Genomic DNA, 15617 nt, shown 5'->3' on the forward strand with positions numbered 1-15617 from the left:
TAGCTTTTTGTCCAAAAATCACTTTCTTTGTTTGAATATGAAGGAACTCTGACCAAGACCCAGGAACTCAGCGCTATACAAGTAGCAGAGAGCATATAATTCAAGTATTGTGAAGAATAGTGGCATCTAATGCATGGCATGATGAGGCAGAGAAAGGATGAGTCAGGAGCAGGATTGCCACAATGGTCTGTCACATAAAGAATGTTTTAACCCAGGAGTTGCTCTGCCTCTCATGACAGAGAAAGCAGCGCAGTAAGCCTTTAGTACCATTATGTGACAAGGCTGCAACTTTCCATGGAGCCTAAAGAATGATGTCTGCCTGGCCCTCCCCTTCAAACCTCACATAACAGCTATCTTATGCCTGCTTATGTGTGATGAGGAAGGATCTGAAAGGATCCTTCAAGGAAAGCCCCTTGTGATCCAGGGCTGCTTCGCTGTGGATGTGGCTGTGTCTGTCTATGGGCAAGAACTTAGAGCTTACAGCAGTAGCACATCACCTGCTTCCTTAAAGTCACCATTTTGGGTCTGTCCTGCAAGGTCAGTTGGTCCCAAGCTTTGTGACAGGGGTAGAGAATGGTCTTTCCATTTGGTTTTCTAAAGCAAGTCTGTTCTGGGGAAACTGCAACCAGTGAAGGATTAAAGGAATAATTTAGTTAAATTTTGTTATTCCAAAGTTGCTTGGTGGGTTTATATCTAAGAGGAAGGGTTTTTACTGTTAGCCTTTGAGGAACTTGAAATGGAGATTAGAATTGCTGCTTAGCCTAAAGGGGAAGAACAAAAGCTATTATGGATTTTGGGGCTTTCATAACTTTTTAGTTTAGAAAATGTACTCGAGGCATAATTTGGCAAGCAGAATGCTTGGTCAAAGACAGGCTGCTACGAGTCTTTATAATGAATTAAATGGCTGGTTTCGTTTATGCTTTGGTCTGGCCATGACAAATCCTGAACTCTTAACTAATGGAATTTATGGGAATGTAGTCATATGTATATTATTGCTGTACACCCACATGCACAAGCAGTAGTCCTAAGTGTGCAGATGAGATAGCAGGAATATATAAATAAAGTGGTTGGCTAGTTGTCCTGAGGTTCTTGAGTAGATCCTTGTTAAAATAGTGCCAGTCAAACCTATGAATAGATCTGGTGTATCAGAGATTACTCGCATTCAGCTAGGACGGGAAACAGGTCATTGCATGAGCAATTTGTGGCCATCCTGTTGTTTTGTGTTGAGTCAACAGTTTGAAATGCAAACTGAGAGAGCTGAAGTAATCCCTGCTGTCCCCTGATAGCTGCAGGTTGCCTCCAGGCTACCCTGTTCCAGGAGAGGGGTGTTTGCAGACACATAGGACCTGACGCTCTGGAGCGTGATGAGGTCTCCACATGACTGTGAGAGAGGAATACTGTCTCCCACCACCACCACTGCAGTGGAATTGGTGTTTTCTGGTGCTGTTACAAGATAAAACCAACATTTGCTCCCTTGTTCTGTTTCATCTTGTGTAAGCAATGCCCCGTCCATCACACGTGCCCATAGAAAGATGGCTGGAAATGAAGGTAAAGGACAGTCCTGCATCTTCACCTTGTTCTGCACAGGACACCAGGGCAGCAAGGGAGGCTGGACTGCACCTCTTAAAGCCTTACGTGATGGAGCCATGATGACAGCCAGGACTCAAATCAGTGGTGTTGTACTTGCACAAGCTCACACTTTGTTTCCGCTGAGGTTTTTGGCATGCTGTTGGAAGGGATAGAAGATGGTTTATCAGGAAAGGACCCTTCTCTCAGATCAGTATGAACCTAGTGCTGCATCCTGAACTTTCCTTGCTGGTTACCTGTGCTTGCACAGAACCTCCTGGGGACCTGGCTGGTGTCTGCTGGAGGATGTGAACATTACCTGTATGAAGCAGTGGCAACAAGGAAACCTGACTGTTTTCCTGCAGTTAGAGGGCAACTCTTATTTCTGTAGCAGCTGAGGAGTGGTGTTTGTGCTGTTGTAAGTGTTGAGTAACTTGCCAAAGCAAGCTCAAATGGCAAGTGCCTGGGGCAAGGGGAGGCTGCCTGCTGGATAAGAAAAGCTGCCTCTGGCCCTATTTCCCCATTTGGCCATCCAAGCAGATAGCACATTGGCTGTAAAAGTCGGACAGTGACATAGTACATGACTGCATGTCTATGAATGTGGCTGCCAAAAGTGTTACTGCAAGTGCATGGGGAAGGCTGTAGTGATGGTGGTGAGGTGGTAAGTGCTGGAGCAGGAGTGGCATCTTGTCCCTCGATGAGATAGAATAAGATGTCTCCTTACTGTGTTTTTATTTCCTTTGGGTTGAAGTACATACTCAGAAGGTTTCACTGTCTATTTTAAAACATATCTGGCTGGAAAGGGAAGCTTCATTGTGTGTTTCACTGGAAAGAAAGGCTTCAGGAGCTGTTAATATTTAGTGCCTTACTTTTGAGATATCATCATGCCCAAACCAGTGGGAAGGAGCACGGCTCAGTATATAGGAACGCTGTAACTGTAAATAGATTTATCTGGACATAATGTTAAGCCTTTTCAAAGATAGTGGTGCATCAACATGTTAAGTTTGATGATACTTTTAATCACACTGTGATCCCATTTTCCTTCTGGAAGCCTGATGGAGTTTGGTGTTTTGCTTTGAATTTTACAGCCACAGATATGCTTGTCATTGTCTAACAAATAATCACTTTGAGATTGCAAGCCTTCAGGGGCAAGGGTTGTCTGGCTGGAGAGAGCCCTCAGTGCAGAGGTTACAATTCCAGCTGGAGCATTTGGGTCAAATCGTGATACAAATTTAGCAATAGTAAATATTTATAGTGGGGGCTGTATGGATCTGTTGGTGTTGGTGAGTGGCAGCAAACAACACAACTGAGCCTCTCCGAACCTTTTGGCAGAGTTGGAAGCTTGCTTGTTAGAGCAGGAATGCTGCGATCTCACATCTTTTGGGATGTTATTCTTGAGGCAGGATTTTGAATTGGGTTTTTGAGAAAATAAAGCATGAAAAGGAAGGAGGTGATGTGAAGCCATCAGCAGGATTTCAACACAGCAGCCTGCAAAACGTGCATTGTGGCATAATTCCTCTTTATGCTGAAGTACTGAGATTGAAGTACACACCCTGAACCAAACAATTGGGAGACTAGATGGACTAAGTAAATAGCTTACCTCTTACAGAAAGCGGCTTAAGTTTGGAAGAGGAAAAAGAAATACAGTTAAACTTCAATAAATCCCTTTCAGGATAAACAGTTCAGCTGCAGGCATTTTTCCTGGCATGAGACCAGTGGAGATTCTGCTATTGGAAGCTTGGCAGGAATGCAGTAACATTAATAAGTCATACTTCATCTGTTGATCAGAGCTTTACCTGAGAAGTCCTCATTGTTACCCGTCCGGCAGGATGTCTGAAGCGTAGAAGATCTCTTTGCTTGCTAAAAAGCAGGTAAGGTAGCAGGTTGGGAGCAGGCTGTGTGTTGTACAGTGTCTACCCAGGGTGTGGGGACACAGGATGGTGACAGGGTTTTGGAAGCTGCTTAGCACTTACCTCAAGTGTTTTTTGTGACATGGCTTTTAGAGCTAATCCTTGGCTTGAGGAAGTGTCCTCCCTGGGGAGCAAAGAAGCTGGGTGACATTTAAGTAGGAGCATAGTTTGACTATCGTCTGTAAAGAGTTGGAGAGACCTTGTGTTTGAAAACTGAAGGTGCAGCCTATTTATTGGGCTGTAAACTTGCCCTTTTATATTTACTTTATATTTTTATCAAGGTAGCCCTGTTTTGGCATCATGGGCAAAAGGAAAGGTGGAATTAAAGTGTCCTTTTCCATATCCTGATTCTCAGCTGAGCTTGATGATCCTTCCTACTGCTCTTGCCGCCGAAAAGGTCTTGGCAGAAATAGAGGAGCTGTGATGTGCGGGTGCTTACATGTGTTCATGTATTGCTGGCTGCTTTTTGTTGCATTTTAATATGTGTGTTTAATTTGCTTTTGTTATTTTAACTTTTTGATTTGTGTGACCTTTCCTAGATGGCTTTTAGCTAATGGATATAATGGAAATGTCACTGCAGGTACTTGGAAATACAGCACCTTGTATGTATGCAAATCTTGTATAGGAAACTTCTGTATAACCTGTAACCCAGTGAGAGTCACTGTTTGCTTTTCTGTCTAAAGAAATGAACCAGCTCAGGTAGGGAACAATGGAGCCTGTTCTTTAGTTACAGGAATGTTGTCTGTTCTTGGCTCTACACCTCCATGAGGATGCTGTAAATGTTCCCGTGCAAGGTTGCTGGCATATCCATTAAAAATACAAAGAGGGAAAGTATTCATTGAAAACAACTTACTTTAGTTACTCAGTAAACCAGCTCCCATTCTGATGGGGATACAGTTTAGAAATTAAGTAAACCTAGACTTTAGTACCATGAGTTACAGTGGAGAGGTTATTTTGCCCTTAAGAGAGGCTATATTAAAACCTACAGTAATATGAACTTCAGCAACGTGTTTCTTTCTCTTTGGTAGACACACCTTCCTATTCTTTAGGTGTGTTTAGGGTGTGTAGTTAAAAGTACTAATATATCCTCTAATAAGATTTCTATCTTTACATTCTGTGGCTTAAAATCACTCAACTGGCAGCTCTTGCCAAGTTCAATTTCTTCCCGCTTTTGAAGTTGCCCCAGTTCCAAGTGAATCCAGAACAAGATGAGACAGAGACTGACAGCATGTGTGGCTGTGGATCAGGAAGGAGGACTTGGAGGAATTGCATGAATCGCTGAGTGCCATCTCTACCCAAAATCAAGCTATTTCATATAACAAACTTTGTAGCCATGCAGACTTCATAGGTCTTTTCCAACCTGGTTGATTCTATGATTCTTTCTCATGTAGAAGCAAATTTAAACACATCTCAATCTCTAAACCATTTTTAACTGTTCTGTTTTTCAGATTTCTAAACTGAAAGGGAAATATATTTTTTTTTCTCTTTTAGTCCTTTTAATTACTTTTTAATTTATATTGTATCACTGGGATATTTTTGTTAGTGATAAAAAGTAGCCTGTAGGGACTAGGGTTACCAGATGTGCTTTTATTTTGATGCAGCTTGCTTTTGCATCTCAATAAATTCCCAAAGTGCTGTGGTCAGTAGAAGCACCAGATGTTTACTCTGTGTTGCTGTACTTCTGATAGTGGTCATGAAAACACTGCAGAAACATCACTGGCTAAAGGATGGGGAACAGCAGATCTGGAAATGGCAAAGGGATTAAATGTTTAACACTTGAATGCAAGCAGCTGCTGAGAGTTACGCCATCCAATAAACTAATTGCATTGTACATCTCTGGCAGCACAGGTTAAAGCAACTGCAGTAACTCACTTGTGTTTGTACTTGGGTAAAAGTGCTTAGTGTTAAGCTGGGGGTCTTGCACACACAGGTTGGGCTGTCTATTCAAGAGTGCTGGTGTGGGGATGTTTTGGGAGTTCTGTGACGTGAGATACCAAGTGTTTGCTCACTGGTTTTACTCTAGTCTGGCTAGGTAAACCAGAAAATGCTGTTGGAAATCTGATCGTTCAGCCTTAGAATCACCTGCTTTGATCACTGGTGATGTGCTGCCTTGGGTTAAAAAAGGTATTGTGTACATAGTGGTGGTGGTAACGGCAGTGTAAGGTTTGGAGCGCATGTGCCAGGGCAGACCAAGGCATGTTCTTTGCCTTCATCTGCAAGGTCCATGGTACTCTGCTGTAGGGCTTCTGTTCAGGCAGCTGTGCTGTGCAAGACTCATGTTCTTCACCAGAGAAATTGCCAGTCAAATGCCTGGGCATTCATGGACTCTTACAAACATAAGTTCGGTATTCTCCCCTGCTGAGATCTGGCCTCATTAGTCATCTCTCCTGCTTTCTTGCATGTTGCCTTGCTACATGGCATGTTTTATAACTGTAAAATCACATGTGGTGAACTGTAACACATACAGTTTTATAATACTGAGCTCTTCAGAGACCCATGCGGAGAGATGCTGAAGGACCACTCTCCACTCTTGTTTCCCTCTCCCATCTCTCCTCTCATGCTGTTTATGATCGCCAGTGCTACCAACTTGTGTGAAGTGAGCATGGAGCAGCACTGCTGAACATTCAGAGTAGGATCTCTTTGAGGTTTTCAAGGTCAAAGGCTGACAAGTTATATTCTGAAAGATGCTGAGTGCCTGGGAATAAATGTGAATAAAACCTGAAGCTTGTACTTTTGGTCGAAGCAGCCCTCTTGTAAGAGCATGGCTCAGCAGTACTGCAGTTGCTCATTTTCTGTGCTCTGCAGGCTCAGAACTCTCATGCAGTGAACACTGAGTTAATGGTGGTGTTAGTCTTTGGGTGCTTTGGGGAGCTGGTCGGTACAACATTGGGCTCCTGTTTTGAAAGTCATCTTTAAACAGACCACTCTGGTCACTTACAGCAGGGCAAGAATGAGGTATAGTTTGGAGTTTATTGTTAGGGAAATTATAGTCACTAACGCTGCTTTTTACATATCACATCGATTACAAAACCATCTGTGTAGGAGTGGCAGATAGCACTAGACCTTCAAAGAGCTGGTAAACAAGGAAGAATCAGTGTAAATACTTAAGTAGCAGCATCCCAAAGCAGGTTAGAGTGTTTGTTACACAACCTGGAAAAGCCCAGCTTGGAAGGGCAGCATTTTTGAAAACAAAATAATAATAATAATAAAAATAGATTGAATTTTTGTAACTGGATTCTAATCTGGCATTGATCATAGAAATCAAGATTCATGTTTTCTTCTCTAACTTACAGAAGCCTAATATTTCTGTATGCAGTCCGTGAGAAATCAGATCTTAATACTTTTTTGTTTACCTAATTACTGTCAGTCAGATTAATGTTGTTCATCCAGATGGTGATCCCTTAGTCGGGAATCGATCTACAGTCTCTATCAGAGATTATATATTCCCTTTAAGGGGGGTCCAAAATTATAGCTGTGCATTTGGGCAGTGGGATGGATGAACTGGGGAGATGCGTTAGTTGTGGGGTTCTAGTTTGGGGGGGGGTTGTTTTTGTTTGGTGTTTGGTTTTATTTCCTAAATAATGAATATGTGAGTGGTGTTAAAGGACCCTCCTTAATCACTTAAGTGTGATATCAAATAATAGCTTCATAGTTTTCCATATACATTTATATAATGATAAAATGAAAAGCTATTGTGGAACTGTTGTTCCTCATTTGAAATGTTTTTCTCTATAGGAAATCTCCTTTCAGCGTGGCATTTGTTGCTTTCTCCTTATTTAGTTTCACTTATCCATTACACTCACTTACACCATCTCTAGAATACTCCCTTCAGGGTGACACACAATTAATTTTAAGTCAAATCATGCAGACAAATATTCCATCCCATAGGAATTTGCTTAGCCTGGAATATCAAATCGGCTAAACAAATAACAATTTGGTCAGTCAAGGGGGAGCCAGGCAAAATCAAACCAACTCAGATCTTGCAGATTGGTCTAAGACTGGTAGATTTAGTCAGTCAGACGTTCAGGGAAGAACAGTGAGTGGGAATTGTCATGCAGGTCCTTATGTTGAATATGGTTTGGATCTTCCTAGAAAAAAACACTAATCGGGAAGTATCCGATACCGTAAGCCGTACGTAGTACACATAGTCCTTGTGTTCTGGTGGTAGTTAATGTTCTGCAGTACCTTCTGGTGCTGAAGAAGCAGCAAAACATTTCATATAGTAGAGCAACACTATACCTATGTTGTGCGTAACTGTGGAATGTTTCCTCGGCTTTTCAGGCTCTTGGTGCCTGAGCTGCTGCTACTTGACAACTGTCCAGGGGCAGTGCCTCAGCCAACACAATAAGAGCTGCAAACTGGGCTAGGCATAATGGTAATGTTTCCAGCTATATTAGCAGGGACAATTTCCCTCTGTTACTAGATCCCGAAGCCTACTGGTATCCTGGTTAAGCCACCTTCAGTTTGTCTTAAACTTGATCTCAGAAACTGAATGACCAATGCAGGCAACGAATATGTCTGTATGCTCAGAATGCATAAATCCATTCGGAGGCTCTTCTCTGAATGTCTTTATGCATTATTTCACAAGGGCTCTGGGGCTCCTTACATGTGGTTCTGTGGGGAAGAAGGAAAAAGGGATGGTGCCATCTCTTTGATCTTTGCAGATTGTCTGTGGAACAATTGATGTTTGCAACATCCTGGCTAAGAGGAATCTCATAATCCGTTCTTATCACATTAAGGTCTAATTGCCTGCCTTAATAGGGATGGTGCAGAAGTAGACAAACAAAGGAAGTAGAAATGGTTGGTGGAAAGAAGAGAGTAAACTGTACAGTGGAAATAAACCTATGGTCACTTGATCAAAAGCAATTTAGCAAAGCCTTTTAGTTATGGGAAAACTTCTTTTCTCCTTACTTTCCTGTGGGAAGGGAGAAAACCATTTTGTTCACAGCAACACTTTTTCAACTAGAAATGTTTTCTCTATTATTAGGAAATTCTTGACCAGTTGTGGTGACAGGGCTGATTCAAGAATCTGTTTCCTGAAACAAAGTGGGCTTGTTCCGAGTCTTGGGAACCTGCAAGTGAAATGAGAGGTTCATGTGCTACGGTTCCGGTTTTATTTGTTTGTTCTAACTTTGGATTTGCTTTAAGTTGAAATATGCTTTTAAAACAGGAGGGGCCAGCGAGCTACCCGGGCAGACATGTTTTATCAGTAAGTACAGGAAGAAGTGGGATGTAAATAAACATTAGTGACATACCAATCTGCTGCTTCCTTTTCCTCTAACTTCTGTATTTAAGATAGTTTCTTAGGAAATAACCCCAGTATGTCCACTCTGTATCTCAGCATTTGCAGCCTGAAATATGTCAGGAGAATACACTAGGTTAGTCACATTCTGAGCTCTTGCTGTTATAGCTTTTCTTTGAGACTAATGAGAGGATTACATTTGGCTAAGTATGACTTCTGAAATTGGTTGTTAACCCTTGATGTTTTAATGTGGGGCTGTAACTTAGAACAGTTGTATTGTCAATGTCAGTGTTTTCTTCTTAGATTCTGTTTTCACTGTAACTTACACAAGTGCGAAATAAAGTGGTTTTAGTTCTTACAGCTCCATATCAAAAAGCAGTGAAAAGGGAGGTAGTAGTACGCTGCTTTCAGAATGTCAAGTTTTTCTGCTTAAAATCTAAGAAAGAAGCAGTTGTGCTTAGAGCAGTTTATTTGTCTAGGTTAAAGAATTATCTGCTTCTTTTCTCCAGAAGACAGACTGCACCCAGTAGACTGCTGGAAGTAATGGATGGAGCTGGGAGAGGCTAATGTTACCCTAGAGCATCATCCAAGTTACAGAACTGGAGGCAAAGGGTTTTGGGGGGGAAAGCCCAAAAGATCATACTGCAATAGGCTTGAATTAAAGTCTGTGCTTATTAAAACTAAACTAAAATATGCTGGTTTAAAAAGGAGACTGTCCTGAGATTCCATATTGGGAATTAAAACTCACTTTTCTTCAAGAACCACAATTTGCTAGTTTAGATCTCAGTGTGTCAAAACCCCATGTTCTAGTGAGCCTCATCAAGGTCCTTTCAGTGCACTGTAAGCCCTGAAAAGGGCTGAAAATATATGTTTTCACCAGAAGAAATAATTCTTTTTATTTTGTCTATTTTTCTTTTTATTCCTTTTCCTTTAAATAGCTTAAATTTAACCTGGAATAAAGAAAACCCAAACCAACTACAGTACTGTTGTTTGGAGTAATCCTTAATAGCTTGATTTCTAAGTGCTGGCAAAAACAAAGTAAGTTAACTTCTATGATTATTAATTTAGTAAAATCAAATGCCAGTACATGTAGTGATGGATTTAAGACACAAAATACCACATTTATTTGCAGCCTGTCACTCAGAATGTCTTATGTTGTGTGTAGGCTTACATTCTTTCCCTTTGTTTCTTAAGTCTCAGATCATTTAAATGTTTTAGACACGTGAGGACAGAAACCTGTTTTCAGCTCCTGGAATTGATTTTCACTAGCTAGAAAAAAGAGTCTGCCTCTGTTTTATGAGACGCAGTGTTAGTAATACCACAGAGGGGTTTTTGTGTTTTGTAACTGCTAATCTCTGCCAAAACAGCAGCTCTTCTGTGAGTATCAGTAACTTGAAAGAAAAGACATATTTAGAGCATTGAATGTGGTACTTCTCCGTGTAAAGCTCCTGTTACACCACCCTGCCTACAGCTCTCACAAAGAGGATTACATGGGCTCTGTTGTGCCTCCTAACCTCTTTGAAATCATTCTGTGTCTGTAAAAAACAAGAGGTCTCATAGAGGTGATTTTTAGCTTTAGATTTTCTATTGATATTTCTAAGTCTCTACCTGGAACCACTTTGTGCTCTCTCATTTCTTTTCCACTATTTCAGTCGCTTAGAATAGCCACATCTGCCACGCTTGGGTTTCGGTGCTTTATCCATGTGTTCTTGTGACAGAAGCTAAAAGGCGCCATCACCTTCAGACTGTAAAGGAATTCTGCAGGTTGTGCCCCGAACCGCGGTGAAGTAACTTCCCGTCTGATCAGCTAGTACAAAGTTGAGGAAAAGGCTGGCTGCAGAGGAACAAGCAGTAGCAGCTACCCATCTTTGTCACAGCAGTGATTTTATTCCTCCTTCCCATCCATGCAGGAAAAACTTCCACCTCTGCTGCTGTTATAGAATCATAGAATGGTTTGGGTTGGAAAGGACCTTAAGATCATCCGGTTGTGTGGTTCTCCTGCCCTGGGCTGGTGGCAGTTGTGCCTTAGGAGTAAGGAGGGATCTCTCTGTTCACATTAGTACAAATGACTAATGCTATTTTTCTTCACATGGATGTTATTTAAATGTTAATTCTAGGGCAAGCAGTCATGCTGTGACTCAGTCTAGGTAAGCACTGGGACACAGTAAAGAACATGGGAGTTTGTAGCTAACTTGGAGTAAAGCACTGTGTAGCTCTGGTAGCTGTGGGGTGTTACTGCTCTGTGTCCTTCAGCACCTCCTGTAGCCACTACAGCCCTGGGCTGGTGTGTGGGGAAAGGCTTGGAAACCATGCTGGTAGGAGGCTGCTCGTGTGGAGCTGGGAGTGCTGTAAGACCCTGACAGCTTGTGTTACTGATGAGGGAGGAGAGTTTGACATTCCCTGGAAAACAGAGAAAGATGGAAGTTCCTTCTGCCCATTCTCTGAGGAACTGAGCCTGAACTTTCACATTTTGGCAACTCTGCCCAAAGTACCGGTTGGGATGAGTGCTGCAGTGAGGTAAACCCTCTGCCTCTGGTTGTCTTTCCCAAAGCCTGGACTAGATATGCAGTATCCTCCCAGTGAAAGCTGCTGGGGGCATTTGGGAAGACAGGGCTGGATTCATCCCTGTGGTGGAGGAGATGCATTCATCCTGAGCTCCATGCTAGGCTCTCCAGCGGTGACTGCTGGCCTTTCCTGCACACCAACACCATGGGAGCTGCTGCAGGGCAGGAGAGAGGCTGATGTGTGCCTTTGACCATAGAGGCAGTGGCTGATACTTGAGTTCTGCATGTAGAAATGTCTGATATCTTCAGAGAAAATAGGCTAGAAATAATCTATCATGTTGTGTGTTCCTTGCCTGTGACACTGTCCTTCAGGGTTTGTACCAGTTGCTGGTCTGTACCAGTTGGTATGCTGCATGGATCTGATGCATCTTTATACAGCCTGCTTTGATCTCCTTGTGCTCTGCTAAGCTGGCCTTCTCCCAGCCAAAGGGAGTCAGGCTTTGTGTGATCATGTACATCCTGTCTCCTCCCCTCTCTGTGTATACACACAAGCTGCATATTTTACTTTAGAAATGGCAAATTTGGGTCACAAGTTCAGCAGCTAAATGATGATTTTACCACATCCTGCTTGCACAGGAAGCTGCTTTTTTAAAACATTGATAAGTTGAATCCTCTAGATTTTGTCAAAACAAGAAGCAAATGAAGCTGTTTAAAACTGCAGAGAGGTCTGGATTGTCACATGATTGCTTTGCCACTTTGTCTCACAGTTCATGCTTAAAGTGAATTAACTTCAAGGGAATTATAGTGCATTAACTTAAAGTGAAACCCTTGCAGCCTGCTCCTGTGTTAACTGGACTAACCAGCTTCCTGTAATCACCAGGTAGTGATGGTAACCTGAAAAAAAAGAGTTCTTTTAGTAGTACTGTATCAATTTTCCTCCATTATGTTACTAGAAAGTTGTGGGAGGTTTTCTTATTGGTTGGCTGGGATGGATTTTTCTAAGGAAGGATTATTTCTTAATTAAACAGGGAAAAATTGATACAGGCCCAATGAATTGATAACTGTTTCTCACTGTAAAACTTCCACATTAAAAGTTATGCCAAATATTCTTGTAGTAGCTGCAAGACTTGTGCAGTGGTACTGAAGGGAAAGGAGCTAATCAATCTGGTAAGCAATGTGGATGCTCAGCAAGAAGTGGGAACCTTCTGAGGGTCTGTGTGTCATGGTGTGATTGTTATTCCATGGTGAAATAACCTGCTCACCAGTCAACCGTCCTGATTTTTTGTCTCTGTTCTCTTGTAGGAATGTTCACCCTTGCGGAAGTTGCATCACTCAATGACATCCAGCCAACTTACCGGATCCTGAAACCATGGTGGGATGTATTTATGGATTATCTAGCTGTTGTCATGTTAATGGTTGCCATTTTTGCTGGAACCATGCAGCTGACCAAAGACCAGGTGGTCTGCTTGCCAGTTCTGCAGTCTACTGTAAATACAAAGCCACAACCCAGCACGTCAGGGAAGGCTGACTTCACCACTGTTGAAACAACCACTGGTCAAGGAGAAGTAACATCAATGGGAACGGTTTCTTTTGGAAGTGCCCCTACTGTAACACCTGATGTACTTCTGAGCAGAGCTACCTCTTCTCAGTATCAACCCACTGAATCAGGCCAGGAGCTGAAAAAGGAACAGAAAGATTCCTCAGGCCGTAAAACCAATTTGGATTTTCAGCAATATGTATTTATTAACCAGATGTGCTATCATTTGGCTCTTCCTTGGTATTCTAAGTATTTTCCCTATCTTGTTCTCATCCATACTATCATTTTAATAGTCAGTAGCAATTTTTGGTTCAAATATCCCAAGACTTGCTCAAAAATTGAGCATTTTGTGTCTATATTAGGGAAATGCTTTGAGTCCCCTTGGACTACCAAAGCCTTGTCTGAAACAGCATGTGAGGACTCGGAGGAGAACAAACAGCGGTTAACTGGTGCCCAGTCCCTACCCAAGTATGTTTCCACTAGCAGTGATGAAGGAAGCCCAAGTGCCAGCACTCCCATGATAACTAAGTCTGGCTTCAAGTTTTCAGCTGACAAGCCAATGATTGAGGTTCCCAGCGTCACTATCTTAGATAAGAAAGACGGAGAGCAAGCCAAAGCACTGTTTGAAAAAGTGCGTAAGTTCCGAGCTCACGTGGAGGACAGTGATCTGATTTACAAGCTGTACGTTGGCCAGACTGTCATCAAGACTGTCAAGTTCATATTTATTCTCTGCTATACTGCAAACTTTGTCAACACCATCAGCTTTGAACACATCTGCAACCCAAAAGTGGAACACCTGATTGGTTACACCCAGTTTGAGTGCACACACAACATGGCTTACATGTTGAAGAAGCTGCTCATCAGCTATATTTCCCTCATTTGTGTCTATGGCTTTATCTGCCTCTACACCCTTTTCTGGCTGTTCCGAATACCTTTGAAAGAATATTCCTTTGAGAAGGTCAGAGAAGAGAGTAGCTTCAGTGACATTCCCGATGTCAAGAACGACTTTGCATTTCTCTTGCACATGGTAGATCAGTACGACCAGTTGTATTCCAAGCGCTTCGGTGTCTTTCTGTCAGAGGTAAGTGAAAACAAGCTACGGGAAATCAGTTTAAACCATGAGTGGACTTTTGAGAAGCTGCGGCAACACGTTTCCCGCAATGCCCAGGACAAGCAGGAGTTGCACCTCTTCATGCTGTCGGGGGTCCCCGATGCCGTGTTTGACCTGACAGATCTGGATGTATTGAAACTGGAGCTGATTCCTGAAGCTAAAATCCCAGCGAAAATCTCCCAGATGACAAATCTCCAGGAGCTTCACCTGTGCCACTGCCCTGCCAAGGTTGAGCAGACTGCATTCAGCTTCCTGCGGGACCACTTGAGATGCCTTCATGTGAAGTTCACAGATGTTGCAGAGATTCCTGCGTGGGTGTACCTGCTCAAAAACCTCCGGGAGTTGTACTTGATAGGCAACTTGAACTCTGAAAACAATAAAATGATAGGGCTCGAATCCCTCAGAGAGTTGAGGCACCTGAAGATTCTCCATGTGAAGAGCAATCTGACCAAAATCCCCCCCAACATCACAGATGTGGCCCCACATCTGACAAAGCTAGTCATTCATAATGACGGCACTAAGCTTGTGGTACTCAATAGCCTTAAGAAAATGACTAATGTCGCGGAGTTGGAACTGCAGAACTGTGAACTGGAGAGAATTCCCCACGCCATCTTCAGCCTCTCTAACTTACAGGAACTGGATTTAAAGTCAAACAGCATACGCACAATTGAAGAAATCATCAGTTTCCAGCACTTAAAAAGATTGACTTGTTTAAAGCTGTGGCACAACAAAATAGTCAACATTCCTTCCTCCATTACCCACATAAAGAATTTGGAGTCTCTTTATCTCTCCAATAACAAACTCGAATCCTTATCAGCTGCAGTGTTCAGTTTACAGAAACTAAGGTGTTTAGACGTGAGCTACAACTCCATCGCGTCAATTCCAGTGGAAATAGGGTTGCTTCAAAACCTGCAGCATTTCCACATCACGGGCAACAAAGTCGATGTTTTGCCAAAACAGTTGTTTAAATGTGTTAAATTGAGGACTTTGAGTCTGGGACAGAACTGCATTACCTCAATCCCAGATAAAATAAGTCAACTGCTGCAGCTGACTCACCTGGAACTGAAGGGAAACTGCTTGGACCGCTTGCCAGCCACGCTGGGGCAGTGTCAGCTTCTCAGGAAAAGCGGGCTCATGGTGGAGGATCACCTCTTTGATGCGCTGCCCTCAGAAGTTAAAGAGGTGTTGAACCAAGACACAAGCATTCCCTTTGCTAATGGGATCTAGGTGGAGGTGAAGTGCTCTCTGGTAGCTGACTTCTAAATGGCATATGCTAAACAGTATGGCGATTGCGAGACCATGCGGAGGAAGGACTGCTCTAGCAGGGTTAGAAGAGGTGTAACCAAGTGTTCAATGTTTGCAGTGTTTAGAAAGATTATTTCCAAGATTTTGGAGAGGATAATGAACCTGAATAATCTCAATTCCTTTTTTTTTTTTCTCTCCCCTTAAATTGTTTGTAACATGGATGCTGCCGCTTTTGAATGTTTACAAATTTGCTTGCCTGCTTAAAGTAAATGATTAAATTGATGACCTTTTCTTACTATGCAAGTTGTTCCTTAAGGTCTGGATTTACTTTAGTGCATTATTGGGGTGGGGGTGGGGGGAACACAATGATAAATGTATACAGTATGGTCCTAACAGCACTCAAAACACATGTTGATGTGTATTGTTAGTGTTTAGCCATCCTCCAGTGAAACCAGCTTGGCTGTGCTTTGAACTGCATCAGAACCACCATTTACCTGCATTA

General features: G+C 42.5%; 1 protein-coding gene across 5 annotated transcripts in view; it reads left to right on the forward strand.

The window, feature by feature from the left end:
- The window catches only part of LRRC8D (leucine rich repeat containing 8 VRAC subunit D), a 47671-nt gene extending 32258 nt beyond the window's left edge, over positions 1-15413 (forward strand). For 4 of the 5 annotated variants that reach the window (XM_062613117.1, XM_062613116.1, XM_062613114.1 and 1 more), the window contains one exon: positions 12525-15413. In XM_062613117.1, coding sequence (XP_062469101.1) covers positions 12527-15097 — 2571 coding nt within the window. In that variant the 5' untranslated portion in view covers positions 12525-12526 and the 3' untranslated portion in view covers positions 15098-15413. Of the gene's footprint in view, positions 1-3299; positions 3438-12524 lie in introns of those variants that run through there. The other variant, XM_062613120.1, reaches the window with a different exon arrangement.
- Positions 15414-15617: the final 204 nt, after the last annotated feature.

Source organism: Pezoporus occidentalis, unplaced genomic scaffold (assembly GCF_034315485.1).
Source record: "Pezoporus occidentalis ecotype Australia unplaced genomic scaffold, CSIRO_AGI_Poc_V1 ctg164, whole genome shotgun sequence".
Lineage (NCBI taxonomy): Eukaryota > Metazoa > Chordata > Aves > Psittaciformes > Psittacidae > Pezoporus > Pezoporus occidentalis.